The sequence below is a fragment of the Ictalurus punctatus genome, chromosome 2 (assembly GCF_001660625.3).
Source record: "Ictalurus punctatus breed USDA103 chromosome 2, Coco_2.0, whole genome shotgun sequence".
Taxonomy (NCBI): Eukaryota; Metazoa; Chordata; class Actinopteri; order Siluriformes; family Ictaluridae; genus Ictalurus; species Ictalurus punctatus.
This window is the reverse complement of record NC_030417.2, coordinates 36,026,097-36,039,580: the sequence shown is the minus strand read 5'-3', so window position 1 is coordinate 36,039,580 and position 13,484 is coordinate 36,026,097. Positions and strand designations below refer to the sequence as shown.

The following is a 13,484-nucleotide window of genomic DNA, read 5'->3' as shown; positions in this document are numbered from 1 at the left end:
TACCTTAAATGTCAGCCATCTTCTGGCTAGCCCTCTTAGTTATGTGGTCAGTTAGGTTTGCCAGAGCCCCGGTTTACACACTGACAAGAGTATACCCAGTTGTGCGTTACAATTACTAGGCATCACAAGACATGCAGGTTATAAAATTTTATTTAGACAGTCATTAGACTACCAGACATTTTCCAGAACCATGATTGGGCCAAGGCTCACTTCTTTCTCCAGCTGCAAGCCTGCAAATGAAGGATAAAATGCATGAACAGGTTACAAAGCTACAACAGAATCAGGGGTTGTGTAGTGGCAATTCTGGCCATAGAGCACAAAGACAAATTACATGAGCAACATGGTTCTCCCAAATACCTTGTCCTGATGACAGATCACGTCCCTTCCTCAAACCACAGCTGCTGCTGCAACAACTGCATACCTGGTCAGCACCATATGCAGCAGTCCATCTAGAAACAAACAGTAGTATGCGAGTAGTCACAGCTCACCTGCACTGTACCATCACTGCCAAAGCAACATACCTATTGCCTAAGAAGGAACAAGCCTTGTGCTCAGCATCAGCAGGGGCAGATGCTGCTGTTGCCTTCAAGATGCATGCAATGTAGACCTAACAACAAAGGGAGAACAGGTTACATCCTGACAGCTAAACATGCACATGACCCCTGCCCAAAAAGTCATCACCTACCCAGCTACTGGTCACTTGCTGAAACTTAAATGCCTCCATCTGAAACCCAAGTTTAGCTGCTTGAGTTTGGGGCATGAAGCGGGAACTGGAATGTGTAAGCTTGGCATCCACCAAGCACCTGGAAGGATTTACACAGTTAGGAATGTTCAGGACAGCTTACAAAGGATTACAAATAAACCTCACTCACCCATGGTTCTCAATGAAGGAATATCTGGGGACTGCATTTATATCAGGGACAGCAGTGGCCACACAGCTGTCTACAAAGACACCCAGGGGCACATGGTTGAACTGCACCACCGATGCTTCAATATTTATAAGCTCACCCAGGTGGTAATAGTAGTCAGAAGGTCTTTCAGATATCCAGTCATCTACGAGAAGCAGCTTCATTAGTAACTCATCCTTAAACAAGCAAGCTACAATTTAACCATAATACAAACCCATCATGAGCCTCAAGGAGAAAACAAGATGTTCCTCAGCAGCTTGGGCAGAAGCATATGGAATCCAAGCAGGCAGGAGAACACTGCTACTCACATTGTGGAATCTGGAAAGCATTCAAAACAGGACCCTCACAAAATCAGCACATCTTCCCAAGTAATCCCAAACAGATTTTTTGGAATGGAGCAATACCTCAGATAGTGACACTCAATGAGAATCTTAACAGCAGTACTTCTTAGAACGGGACTACTACTTAAAGGAGCTGAAGCAGTACTAAGGTTGAAGATGTAGACTAGCTCATTTGTAGTCACCTGAATGAGAGATGTAAACGTAAGTTGAGGTCCGATAGTGAGCTTAAATCACAACAAAGTTATTTAGCAGTAAAAGACTCACGGTCAACGTGCTGTTGCAGCCATGCAATGGGGATTCATAGACAAGGACTTGAGAAGAAACATCCACCCCTTTGGCAGCACAGCCACCCAGTGTGAGAGCAGCAATATTGAGGGGTGCACTGGTACTAAGCAGGTCTTTTCTCACCTCTACATACACTGCAGTCTCATTGCACCTTGCTGTTACACCCTGGGTAGGAGCAACTTCAGATGGTGTTGCCAAGTGCACTGGTGTTGGTGAGGTTGGGATTTGTGGTGCTGCTGGTGGGGTTGGGATTTGTGGTGCTGCTGGAAAACGCCAAGTCAATTTCTTCACTGGCTGGGCTTGAGCATCTGAAGGATTTTGAAGATGCAGCCCAAGTGGGGCTACAGCAGGACTTCCACTTTGTGCCCACTGAGAAGGCAATCCAACACTCATTTGCAGTGAAGGGTGACCTGGCTTGTTAGGGTGAAATCCAGCAAGAACATTCCTCAATTCTGGCCGTTGTGCTGCTGAAAACCCAACTGCCAATAGCAACAGCACCGCAAATCCCACTTGGTTGAAACCCATTGCTGTTAACAGACACCTGAAAATATACCAGTACACTGAGATCACCTCCTATTTATGCAGACAGGTATTCAAGCGTTTCTAAACATCCTGATTTTCTTCTGAGCCTGTTGAGTTACTAATTGGGCTGCCTAACAGATGACAGCAATTAGAATTTTACTGCCCCTTGCATTTGATTGGACCAAGTGCTTAATGCTCTTAATTGTCTAGGTCACATGACCTAGCTAAGCAATTTGCCAAACATAGAACTGAAATGTAATTTTAGTCCTTGATTGAGGACGTGAAAATAGAAATATAAAAAACTGAAATGTCTTGTGTTGCCACAGGACATTTATTGTGAGCTGCAAAACAAACATAAAGGAAGCTTAATTAAAGTGGGGCCGCTCATATTTAAAACAATATGGCTTAAATAAACAAATGAAATCTAACAAAACAAAAAAAAAATTATAATAAAAGCCATATGCAGCAGCCCATCTGGGAAGAGATCATAATGTCATAAAGTAATCACAGCTCATCAGCACTGTACCATTTTAGGGTCACAGGAACATACCTATTGCCAGAGAATGAGCAAGCCTTGTGCTCAGCATCAGGAGGGGCATACATTGCCTTGCCTTCTCAATGCATGTAGTAATGTAGACCTGGCAAGAGAGTCTACATTTATTGTGAGCTACAAAACAAACATAAAGGCAGCTTAATTTAAGTGGGGCAATTTCTGTAAGCCAATGAATCAGAAAGGAGTAACAGAAACCAGATGTTGCTAACTGTTCTTGTTTTAAAGAATACCTATGACAGAAGACTTATTGTCTGTGATAAGCCACAAGACTGGTTCATGTTAGTGGATCTGTACAATCTACATTTACATTTACATTTATTCATTTAGTAGATACTTTTATCTAAAGTGATTTACAAATGAGAAAATACAATCAAAGTGATATATCAAGCAAAGAACAATGCAAGTAGTGCTACCATACAAGATCCATTAATTGAGTTCCAGAAGCAAAGTGCACAGAATAGAGGTGTAAGTGCCAGAGTAACTTTTTTTTTTTTTTTTAAGGGGTTGGTTAGGTGTTCACGGAAGAGGTGGGTCTTTAGCTGTTTCTTGAAGATGGTGACAGATTCTGCAGTCTGGATTGAGGTTGGAAATTCATTCTACCACTGAGGAACACTTAGTTTAAAGGTTCTTGAAGAGACCTTTAACCACGCTGAGTAGGTACTACTAAGCGTCGCTTGTTGATTGATCGCAGATTGCATGAAGGAACCTAAGCCTTCAGGAGAGAGTTGAGGTACGAGGGTGCTGTTCCAGACAAGGTCTTGTAGGTGAACATCAAGGCCTTGAATTTGATGCTGGCAGCTACAGGAAGCCAGTGGAGGGAGATGAAGAGGGGTGTGACATGGGTTCTCTTGGTCTGATTGAAGACGAGGCGTGCTGCTGCATTCTGAATCATTTAAAGGGGTTTGATGGAGCTGGCCGGGAGGCCCGAGAGTAGTGAGTTGCAGTAGTCCAGTTTTGATATAACAAGAGACTGGACTAGTATCTGTGTAGTCTGTTCATTGAGGTAGAGTCTGATTTTCTTGATGTTGTACAGGATGAACCTACAGGACCGTGCAGTTGTTGAGACGTGGTCTGTAAAGGTCAAGCTGTCATCAAGAATCACCCCAAGGTTCCTGGCCATCCTGGTTGGCTTGAGTGTGGTTGAGCCAAGCTGGAAAGTGAGGTGGTGGTTGATTGAGGGACAGGCTGGTATGACGAGAAGCTCAGATTTTGCCAGGTTGAGCTTAAGGTGGTGTTCCCTCATCCAGACCGAGATGTCCGACAGGCAAGCGGAGATTCGTGCAGAGACGGATGGATCGTCAGGCTGGAAGGACAAATAGAGCTGGGTCTCATCAGCATAGCAATGGTATGAGAAGCCATGAGACTCAATCACCTGCCCCAGAGATGTAGTGTAGATAGAAAAGAGCAGTGGACCCAGAACTGACCCCTGCAGAATGCTAGTTGTGAATTGCTGAGTTTCAGAAATACCTCCCCTCCACAATACCATGAAGGATCTGTCTGAGAGATTGAAAATTGAATCAGCTCTGAGATTTAGATGGAAGGCCAAAGCATCTATAGGAATCGAACCAGCAATCTTAGCATTATTAACATCCTGCACTAACCAAATGAGCTACCCAGCCTCATCTATATGAGGATTGATATACATGTAGATGTATATCTATATATACATTCACTGTTCACTTTAATAAGAACACCTGTACACCTGCTTATTTATTCAATTCAATTTTATGCATTTAGCACTTTTAACAATTGACTGTCACAAAGCTATGCAAAATAGTCTCAATTTAATTCACAACTGCAGATACAAGTTGTGTAACAACATTTTATTTCAAAAACAACTCAAACATTTTCCTCAACCATGATCGGACCAAGGGCTACTTGCGTTTCCAACTGGTACCCTGGAAGAGAAAAGCGTTTGGTAGAATACAAAAAGGCTTTAAAGAAAACCATGAAGTCTCCTGGAATTAGATGTTACAGAAACAAATAATTCCAAATCCCAGACTCCAGAGGACTCAAAACACCTCATCCATTCAAAGCCTTCATGAACCAAGTCATGTGTTGGAACAAGTCGAGCATTACACAAGCCACTGGATCCCTAGGGTTCATATTAATGCTGGATTCATGGTACCTTGTAAGTGGTACTTTGCAAGTTGCAATAACATCATGTCCCACCTCATGGGAGTTGGTAGACAAATACACCATGGACCCCAACACAAAAGCATGTAGCTCCTAAAAAGCCACTTGTGTGCCTGAGTGACTGCTAGTACTGTTCTACTACAGTGAACATTCTTGCAACATTTGGACTGAAATTGCAGTATAGCAACAACAGCAGGCCATAGCAAGTAGTCTTAGCAAGAAGCTAGTCAGGGGACAACAATAAGCAGCATTGGGATCAAGCTAACTAGCTAACATTAGCTGTAACACCAACATTGGGGATTACCTTTTCAAGACTGAGATTAGTACGATTAGCTTTATAGCTTTAACCAAGTACTGTGTCGGTATTAATTGATCTCAAGACATTACTGCTATAAACTAATTTGAAAGTATAGAAGCTGTACTTTATGCTGTTCAGTGTGAGAGGCCATGTTGATTTGATGTCACTCTAAACAGGGAAGGAACTTCCTTGAGAAGTAGCTGAGAAGACTACACAGTTCAAATTTTAAGTTGAGGGGGTGTTTTTAGTGGCTTTTACCAGTTGTAGATGGGGAATTACAAGTTAAAAGCTGCAACTTTGCCTTAAAGACAGCATAAGGATTGCCAGATGAACGTTTTCACTATACTTTTGATCTCGTCCCTTCCATAAGCTGCAGTGGCTGTTGCAACAGCTGCACACCTGGTCAGCACCATCATCATCATCATCATCATAATAATAATAATAATAATAATAATAATAATAATAATAATAATAATAATAAACTTTATTTTATAGAGTGCCTTTAAAAGTACCAAGTACCAAAGTACCATTACACTGTGAAGAGCGCAGTCTGCGATTTAGGGTGTAAGGAATTATTAAATCAGATAAGTAATGAGGAGCCAAGCCATTTAATGCCTTGTATGTCAGCATCATAATGTAAAAATTGACACGAAACCTGACTGGGAGCCAGTGCAAGAACTCCAAAACAGGAGTAATATGATTGAATTTCCTGGTCCCAGTCAGGATCCTGGCAAAACATATTGGAGTTTATTGATTGTGGATTTAGAAACTCCGGCTAAAAGGGCATTAAAGTAATCTATCCGAGTGACAACGAATGAGTTAATCAGTTTTTCAACTACAGAGAAGTTTAGCATAGGTCGCAGTCTTGCTATAATTATGAGGTGAAAAATGGATGCTTTAGCAGTGCTCTGAACAAAAGAGTCAAATGTGAGGCTGGTATAAAAAATTACTCCTAGGTTCATCCTTTAACTTTGAGTCTCTAGAACAGAGCCATCAACAAACAGAGACAGTGGACCAGCTTTGAGAATTTTCTGACAGGAACCTATAAGTATAACTTCGGTTTTACCGCTATTCAGGCACAGAAAATTATTACTGATCCATGTTTTTATCTCAGAAATACAGTCAGAAAGAAAGCAAACATCAAGGTTTTCACCAGATTTTGAGTGAATGTAGATTTGGGTATCGTCAGCATAAAAGTGATAACGGAGGCCGAGCGATCGCAGCAAATGCCCAAATGGAGATAGACAAATATTGAAAAGTAAAGGGCCTAAAACTGATCCCTGAGGAACACCACAGAGCTAGTGTCAGACCTGTAACCACCAATAGAAATAAACTGGGAACGGTCACTAAAATAGGATTTAAACCAGTTTAAAACTGTCCCAGACACACCAAAAACACTTTCAAGGTGCGTAAGTAAAAGACCATGATCAACAGTATCGAAGGTGGCTCTAAGATCAAGAAGAATGAGAATGGAAGTTACTCCAGAATCAGAGGCCATCAACAAGTCATTGGTAACTTTGACCAACGCCGTTTCTGTACTGTGAAATTTACGAAAACCTGACTGAAGGGGTTCAAGGAGGTTATTAATTGTAAGATGATTGCACAATTGGGAGGCAACAAAACGCTCAAGTATTTTTGCCAAAAACGGAAGATTTGAAATGGGACAAAAATTGTTAAAATCATCCAGGGAAGCATTTTCTTTCTTTGGCACAGGTGTAACCGCAGCAGTCTTTAATACTGCTGGAACAACCCCAGTCTCCAATGAATCATTTATAATACTGAGGATATTAGGGTACCAAAAATCGAAGCGCAATTTAAATAGGCTTGTAGGAATTGGATAAAGCAAGCAGATGATTGATTTCATGCTGGATACCTCCTTTGCGAGAGCCTCAGAATCACGCAGTGAGAAATGAGAGAAAGAAACACCAGCAAACCCAGATGGATGAAGGAGTGAAGAGCCAAGTGTAACAGAAATTTGTTTGCGAACATTATCAATCTTAGAATAAAAAAACTGAAGAAAATTATTACATAGCTGCTGAGAAACAGGCAAGCTGGTAACAGCATTAACTTGAAGAAATCTGTTTATGGTTTGGAAAGTGTTTGGGATTTCTTTGATTGTTTAAAATAGCCTGAGAGAAATAAGATGATCTTTCAGTCTCAATTAACCTGTAATCACCTTACAGCGTGGAAGATCCTTCCAGGCTTGATAGTAGACATTCAAGGCAGTAAGGTGCCATTTACGCACCATTTTCCGACAAGCAGCCTTTCTTTTGTGCAAATTGTCATTATACCAGGGAGCAGTGCGGGCGAATGTAACCTTACGTGACCTTAGTGGAGCAAAAGTGTCAAGACTGGTAGCAAGAGCAGACTTTAACTGTAGAACTTTCTCCTCCAGCAATGAGGGATTCAGATCGCTTAAGGTGGAAACAACAGAATTGGAGAAAACTGTCTGATCAATAGACTTCCACTTGTGGAAGTTTACTGTTCAGATGGTAGTCTCACTTGAATGACGCAGTTCCAGACAGCTGAATGATCTGACAGTCCAATGTCCACAAATGAAAACTGCGATGCAAACAAGCTGTTTGCAATTACAAGATCCAGGGAATGGCATTTGTTATGAGTTGGGTCAGTTACAAACTGTGGGAAGTTAAAACAATCAAGTAGCGACAGAAATTCCTTAGCCCGTAGTCCAGAGTCACTCTGGTCCACATGAATGTTAAAGTGTCCCACAACTAGAATTCTGTGGAACTTCATACTCAACATTGACAGGAAGTCAGCAAACTCTGACATAAAAGCTGCATGTCTCTTAGCCTTAGGTGGATTATAGACTGTAGCAATGATGGTAGATAAAGGAGCAGAAATACTCAAGACCAGGCCTTCAAATGATGAAAACTGGGGAACGGACACGGAGCTTATAGTGAACTTCAGATTGTAAACCACAATAATGCCTCCACCTCTGCCAGATAACCTCGGGAGATCTAATACTCCAAAGTCCGCTGGAGTGATCTGGTTAAACAGGAGCTCATCCTTTTCTTTATGCCAGGTTTTGGTTAAAAACAACAAGTTCAGCTTTTTATCTGTAAGAAAATCCGATAAAAGCATCACCTTGTTATACACGGACCGCGGATTGAATAATGCAGCATAAGCCAGGCTCTGAAGCGGAGACGACAGTGGTTTAATCTCCACAGGGGGAACTGATATTAAATAACTGTGATCAGCACCAGTATAAAACAGTTTGTTGGTCTTATGTCTAAAGGTAGGGACAAAGATGTTAGAAGAGGATGAGACAGCAAAACTGCACCTCAAACCCCGATGGACATATGGTTTAGGACGTAGCGATCCAGCATCTCAACAGAGTTTGTAAGAGTCTTTGGCTAGACAATAAGAGCTCATTACGTGCACACTCACAGACGGGCCAAGGCATTGATACACTGAAGCGCACTCTGAACACAAAGTCGTACAATCCACATGCGCAGCCGGACCGAGGTGTTGATTCCCCGTTGCATGCTGCAGGCTATTCCAGGTGGAACACAGAAGTAAAAACAACGGTCCAAAGTATATAAAATGGCACCAATGCATCGCAACCATAGGGGCACTGAAAACAATATGACTTAAATAACTTGCTGTTATTTAAAAAATATGACTTAAATAAACAAATGAAAACAAATTAAATAAAAAAATGAATAATAAGTGCCATTTACAGCAGCCCATCTTGGAAGAGATTATAATGCTTTAGTAGTCACAGCTCATCAGCACTGTACCATTTTAGGGTCACAGGAACATACCTATTGCCAGAGAATGAGCAAGACTTTTGATCAGCATCAGGATGGTCAGACGCTGCCGTTAGCTTCGCGATGCATGTAACATAGACCTGGCAAGAGAGTCCAAGTCACATTGACAGTTAAATGTGCCAGTTACACTGTAAGCAGTCATTACTTACCAAGCTACCATTCCCTTGCCGAAACCTGAATGCTTCCATCTGAAACCCCTGCTTAGCTGTTTGAGTTATGAAGTGGAAACTGGATGCTATAATTGCAGTTAGAGTTTTGCTGGCCAGCTTACAAAGGCCCAAAGATCCCCTCACCCATAGTACAAAATAAAGGAATATCTGGGGACTGCATTTATGTCAGGGACAGCAGTGGCCACACATCTGTCTACAAGGACCCGCAGGGGCACATTGTTGAACAGCAGTACCGATGCCTCTGTATTTATATAAATCCACATATGCTTAATTTGGGAAAACATAATGGTGGAAAGTTAATATATAGCTGTAAAGCTGATGTGATGAGCCTGGTGTAAAGTGTCATGGAAATTAGACAACACACAGACTCGCCCTCTGAGGTGACAAGTTTTATTACAGAAGGATGAATGCAGGATAGAAGAATGAGTGTGCTCTGAGGCATTTGTGCTGAACATCTACTACATATAGGTCCCTTTTAAACTGATTGGGAGCCCCTGTGCAGGGAGTTGAAAGTAGGATTTAGGAACAAAAAAAATAAATAAACACCCCTTCCAACATAGCATGTAGTATTCCTTTAAGTCTATTCAACTATGGACAACTGCTTTAAGCACCAATTCATTGCCAAGCTTGAGTCACTCCACAACACCAAGAGCCAGAAGGAGTACCTTAGCCTTCCAATTAGGTGTTGAGGATTCCAACAGTTCCAGTCTAGGCTGAAGACATCTTGGTTTATTTAAGCCTTTTGTTAATAGCATTTCTCTTGGGTAAAGTCACAAATCTGTAGGGAACACAGACATGGAGTGTTCTGTAAAAAGGAATGTTTGTATGGCACCTTGATGTCAACCACCTTCTGGTTAACCCACTTAGTTATGTGGTCAATTAGTTTTGCCAGAGTCCCTGTTGCTCATTACAAGACAAGAGCATACCCAATTGTAGGTCAGAAGTAACGAGGCATCACAAGACATACAAGTTTCAAAATTTTATTTAGACAGTCATTAGACTACCAAACATTTTCCAGAACCATGATTGGGCCAAGGCTCACTTCTTTCTCCAGCTGCAAGCCTGCAAATAAAGGTAGAGTGCATGAACAGGTTACAAAGCCACAACAGAATCAGGGGTTGTGTAGTGGCAATTCTGGTCATAGAGCACAAAGAAATTACATGAGCAACATGGTTCTCCCAAATACCTTGCCCTGATGACAGATCACGTCCCTTCCTCAAACCACAGCTGCTGCTGCAACAACTGCATACCTGGTCAGCACCATATGCAGCAGTCCATCTAGAAACAAAGTAGTACATTAGTAGTCACAGCACACCTGCACTGTACCAACACTGCCACAGCAACATACCTATTGCCTGAGAAGGAACAAGCCTTGTGCTCAGCATCAGCAGGGGCAGATGCTACTGTCGCCTTCAAGATGCATGCAATGTAGACCTGGCAACAGAGGAAGAACAAGTTACATCCTGATGGCTTAACAGGCCCATCACCCCTGACCAAACAGTCATCACCTACCCAGCTACTGTTCACGTGCTGAAACTTGAAAGCCTCCATCTGAAACCCCAGTTTAGCTGCTTGAGTTTGGGGCATGAAGAGGGAACTGGACTGCGTAAGCTTGGCATCCACCAAGCACCTGGAAGGATTTACACAGTTAGGAATGTTCAGGACAGGTTACAAAGGATTACAAGCAAGCCTCACTCACCCATGGTTCTCAATGAAGGAATATCTGGGGACTGCATTTATATCAGGGACAGCAGTGGCCACACAGCTGTCTACAAAGACACGCAGGGGCACATGGTTGAACTGCACCACCGATGCCTCAATATTTATAAGCTCACCCAGGTGGTAGTAGTAGTCAGAAGGTCTTTCAGATATCCAGTCATCTACAAGATGAACCTTCATTAGTAACCCATCCTTAAACAAGCAAGCTACAATTTAACCATGATACAAACCCATCATGAGCCTCAAGGAGAAAACAAGATGTTCCTCAGCAGCTTGGGCAGAAGCATATGGAATCCAAGCAGGCAGGACAGCACTGCTACTCACATTGTGGAATCTGGAAAGCATTCAAAACAGGACCATCACAAATAAGCACAGCCTCCCAAGTAAACCCAAACAGATTTCTTTGAATGGAGCAATACCTCAGATAGTGACACTCAATGAGAATCTTAACAGCAGCACTTCTTAGAATGGGACTACTACTTAAAGGAGCCGAAGCAGTACTAAGGTTGAAGATATAGACCAGCTCATTTGTAGTCACCTGAATGAGAGACGCAAGTATAAAGTGATGTCTGATTGTGAGGCACAACTAGGGGCATTTAACAATAGAAGACTTACAGTCAACTTGCTGTTGCAGCCATGCAATGGGGATTCATAGACAAGGACTTGAGAAGAAACATCCACCCCTTTGGCAGCACAACCTCCCAGTGTAAGAGCAGCAATATTGAGGGGTGCACTGGTACTAAGCAGGTCTTTTCTCACCTCTACATACACTGCAGTCTCATTGCACCTTGCTGTTACACCCTGGATAGGAGCAACTTCAGACGGTGTTGCTAAGTGCACTGGTGTTGGTGGGGTTGGGATTTGTGGTGCTGCTGGTGGGGTTGGGATTTGTGGTGCTGCTGGAAAACGCCAAGTCAGTTTCTTCACTGGCTGGCCTTGAGCATCTGAAGGATTTTGAAGATGCAGCCCAAGTGGGGCTATAGCAGGACTTCCACTTTGGGGACCACTGTGTATCCACTGAGAAGGCAACCCAGCACTCATTTGCAGTGAAGGGTGACCTGGCTTGTTAGGGTGAAATCCAGCAGGAACATCCTTCAATCCTGGCCGTTGTGCTGCTGAAAACCCAACTGCCAATAGTAACAGCACCACAAATCCCACTTGGCTGAAACCCATTGCTGTTAACAGACAAGTACAAACACAGCAGTACTACGAGAGCACCTCCTATTTATGCAGACAGATATTCAAGCATTTCTAAACATCATGATGTTCTTCTGAGCCTGTTGAGTTACTAATTGGCCTGCCTAACAGATGACAGCAATTAGAATTTCACTTGCATTTGATTGGACCAAGCACTTAATTGTCTAGGTCACATGACCTAGCTAAGCGATTTGCCATACATAGAACTGAAATGTAATTTTAGTTCTTGATTGAGAACGTGAAAAAAGAAATATAAAAAACTGAAATGTCTTGTGTTGCCACAGGATGTTTATTGTGAGCTGCAAAACAAACATAAAGGCAGTTTAATTTAAGTGGGGCCATTTCTGTAAGCCAATGAATCAGAAAGGAGTAACAGAAACCAGTTGTTGCTAACTGTTCTTGTTTTAAAGAATACCTATGACAGAAGACTTATTGTCTGTGATAAGCCACAAGACTGGTTCATGTTAGTGGATCTGTACAATCTACATTTACATTTATTCATTTAGCAGATGCTTTTATCCAAAGCCATTTACAAATGGGATAATACAAACAAAGCAATATATCAAGCAGAGAACAATACAAGTAGTGCTACTATACAAGCTCCATTAATTGAGTTCCAGAAGAAGCAAAGTGCGCAGAGTAGAGGTGTGTTTTTTTTGTTTTTGTTTTTTTAAGGGGTTGGTTAGGTGTTCACGGAAGAGGTGGGTCTTTAGCTGTTTCTTGAAGATGGTGACAGATTCTGCAGTCTGGATTGAGGTTGGAAATTCATTCTACCACTGAGGAATAGTTAGTTTAAAGGTTCTTGAAAGGGACCTTGAATAGGTAGGTACTACTAAGCATCAGGCCTTAATTGATCGCAGATTTCATGAGGGAACCTAAGCCTTCAGGAGAGATACGAGGGTGCTGTTCCAGACAAGGTCTTGTAGGTGAGCATTAAAGCCTTGAATTTGATACGGGCAGCTACAGGAAGCCAGTGGAGGGAGATGAAGAGGGGTGTGACATGGGTTCTCTTGGTCTGGTTGAAGACGAGGCGTGCTGCTGCATTCTGAATCATTTAAAGGGGTTTGATGGAGCTGGCCAATATCTGGGGACTGCATTCAGGTCAGTGCAGTGGCCGCACAGCTGTCTACAAGGACCTGCAAGAGCACATTGTTGAGCAGCAGTCCCCATGCCTCGATATTTATATAAATCCACATATGCTTAATTTGGGAAAAGATGATGTGATGGGCCTGGTTTAAAGATTAGGTGATTTAATTTTTTTTAAGTATATAATAGCAGTATGCCTTCTATTAATTTACTATGTAAATCTTTGTCAAGATCATGCCAGTTACAACATGAATAGCTGTAAGCTGTCAGGTGCTTCAGTTTACTAGTCCACCTGGAAAGCAAATCTTTGGACACCATGACAATGTAGTTCTTGGAGCAAGATACATTACTGGATTTAAAGTCAGTGTAGTTTGCTCAAGACTATCATGTGCTGATTGTCACACCTTAAGTTCATGGATTTAAGCAGTGGTGGCTTGGGAGTTAGGGCTATGGGTTACTAATTGGAAGGTCAGGGGTT

General features: G+C 42.2%; 3 protein-coding genes across 4 annotated transcripts in view; 1 reads left to right on the top strand and 2 right to left on the bottom strand.

The window, feature by feature from the left end:
- Positions 1-13,484, top strand: part of LOC108259405 (zona pellucida sperm-binding protein 3) — a 90,917-nt gene that overhangs the window by 34,584 nt on the left and 42,849 nt on the right. The gene's annotated exons all lie outside the window — the stretch shown is intronic.
- Positions 133-2,137, bottom strand: LOC108259456 (zona pellucida sperm-binding protein 3). The gene is made up of 8 exons (XM_017458978.3): positions 1,514-2,137; positions 1,313-1,431; positions 1,123-1,226; positions 873-1,053; positions 686-803; positions 522-607; positions 358-449; positions 133-230 (listed from the first exon to the last, which is right to left on the bottom strand). The coding sequence occupies exons 1-8, from the start codon at positions 2,057-2,059 to the stop codon at positions 169-171; spliced, it is 1,308 nt and encodes a 435-aa protein (XP_017314467.1). The 5' UTR covers positions 2,060-2,137; the 3' UTR covers positions 133-168.
- On the bottom strand, positions 9,971-12,003 carry LOC108259382 (zona pellucida sperm-binding protein 3). The gene is made up of 8 exons (XM_017458841.2): positions 11,339-12,003; positions 11,143-11,261; positions 10,954-11,057; positions 10,704-10,884; positions 10,517-10,634; positions 10,353-10,438; positions 10,191-10,282; positions 9,971-10,066 (listed from the first exon to the last, which is right to left on the bottom strand). Exons 1-8 carry the CDS (start codon positions 11,894-11,896, stop codon positions 10,005-10,007), a joined length of 1,320 nt encoding a protein of 439 aa, XP_017314330.1. The 5' UTR covers positions 11,897-12,003; the 3' UTR covers positions 9,971-10,004.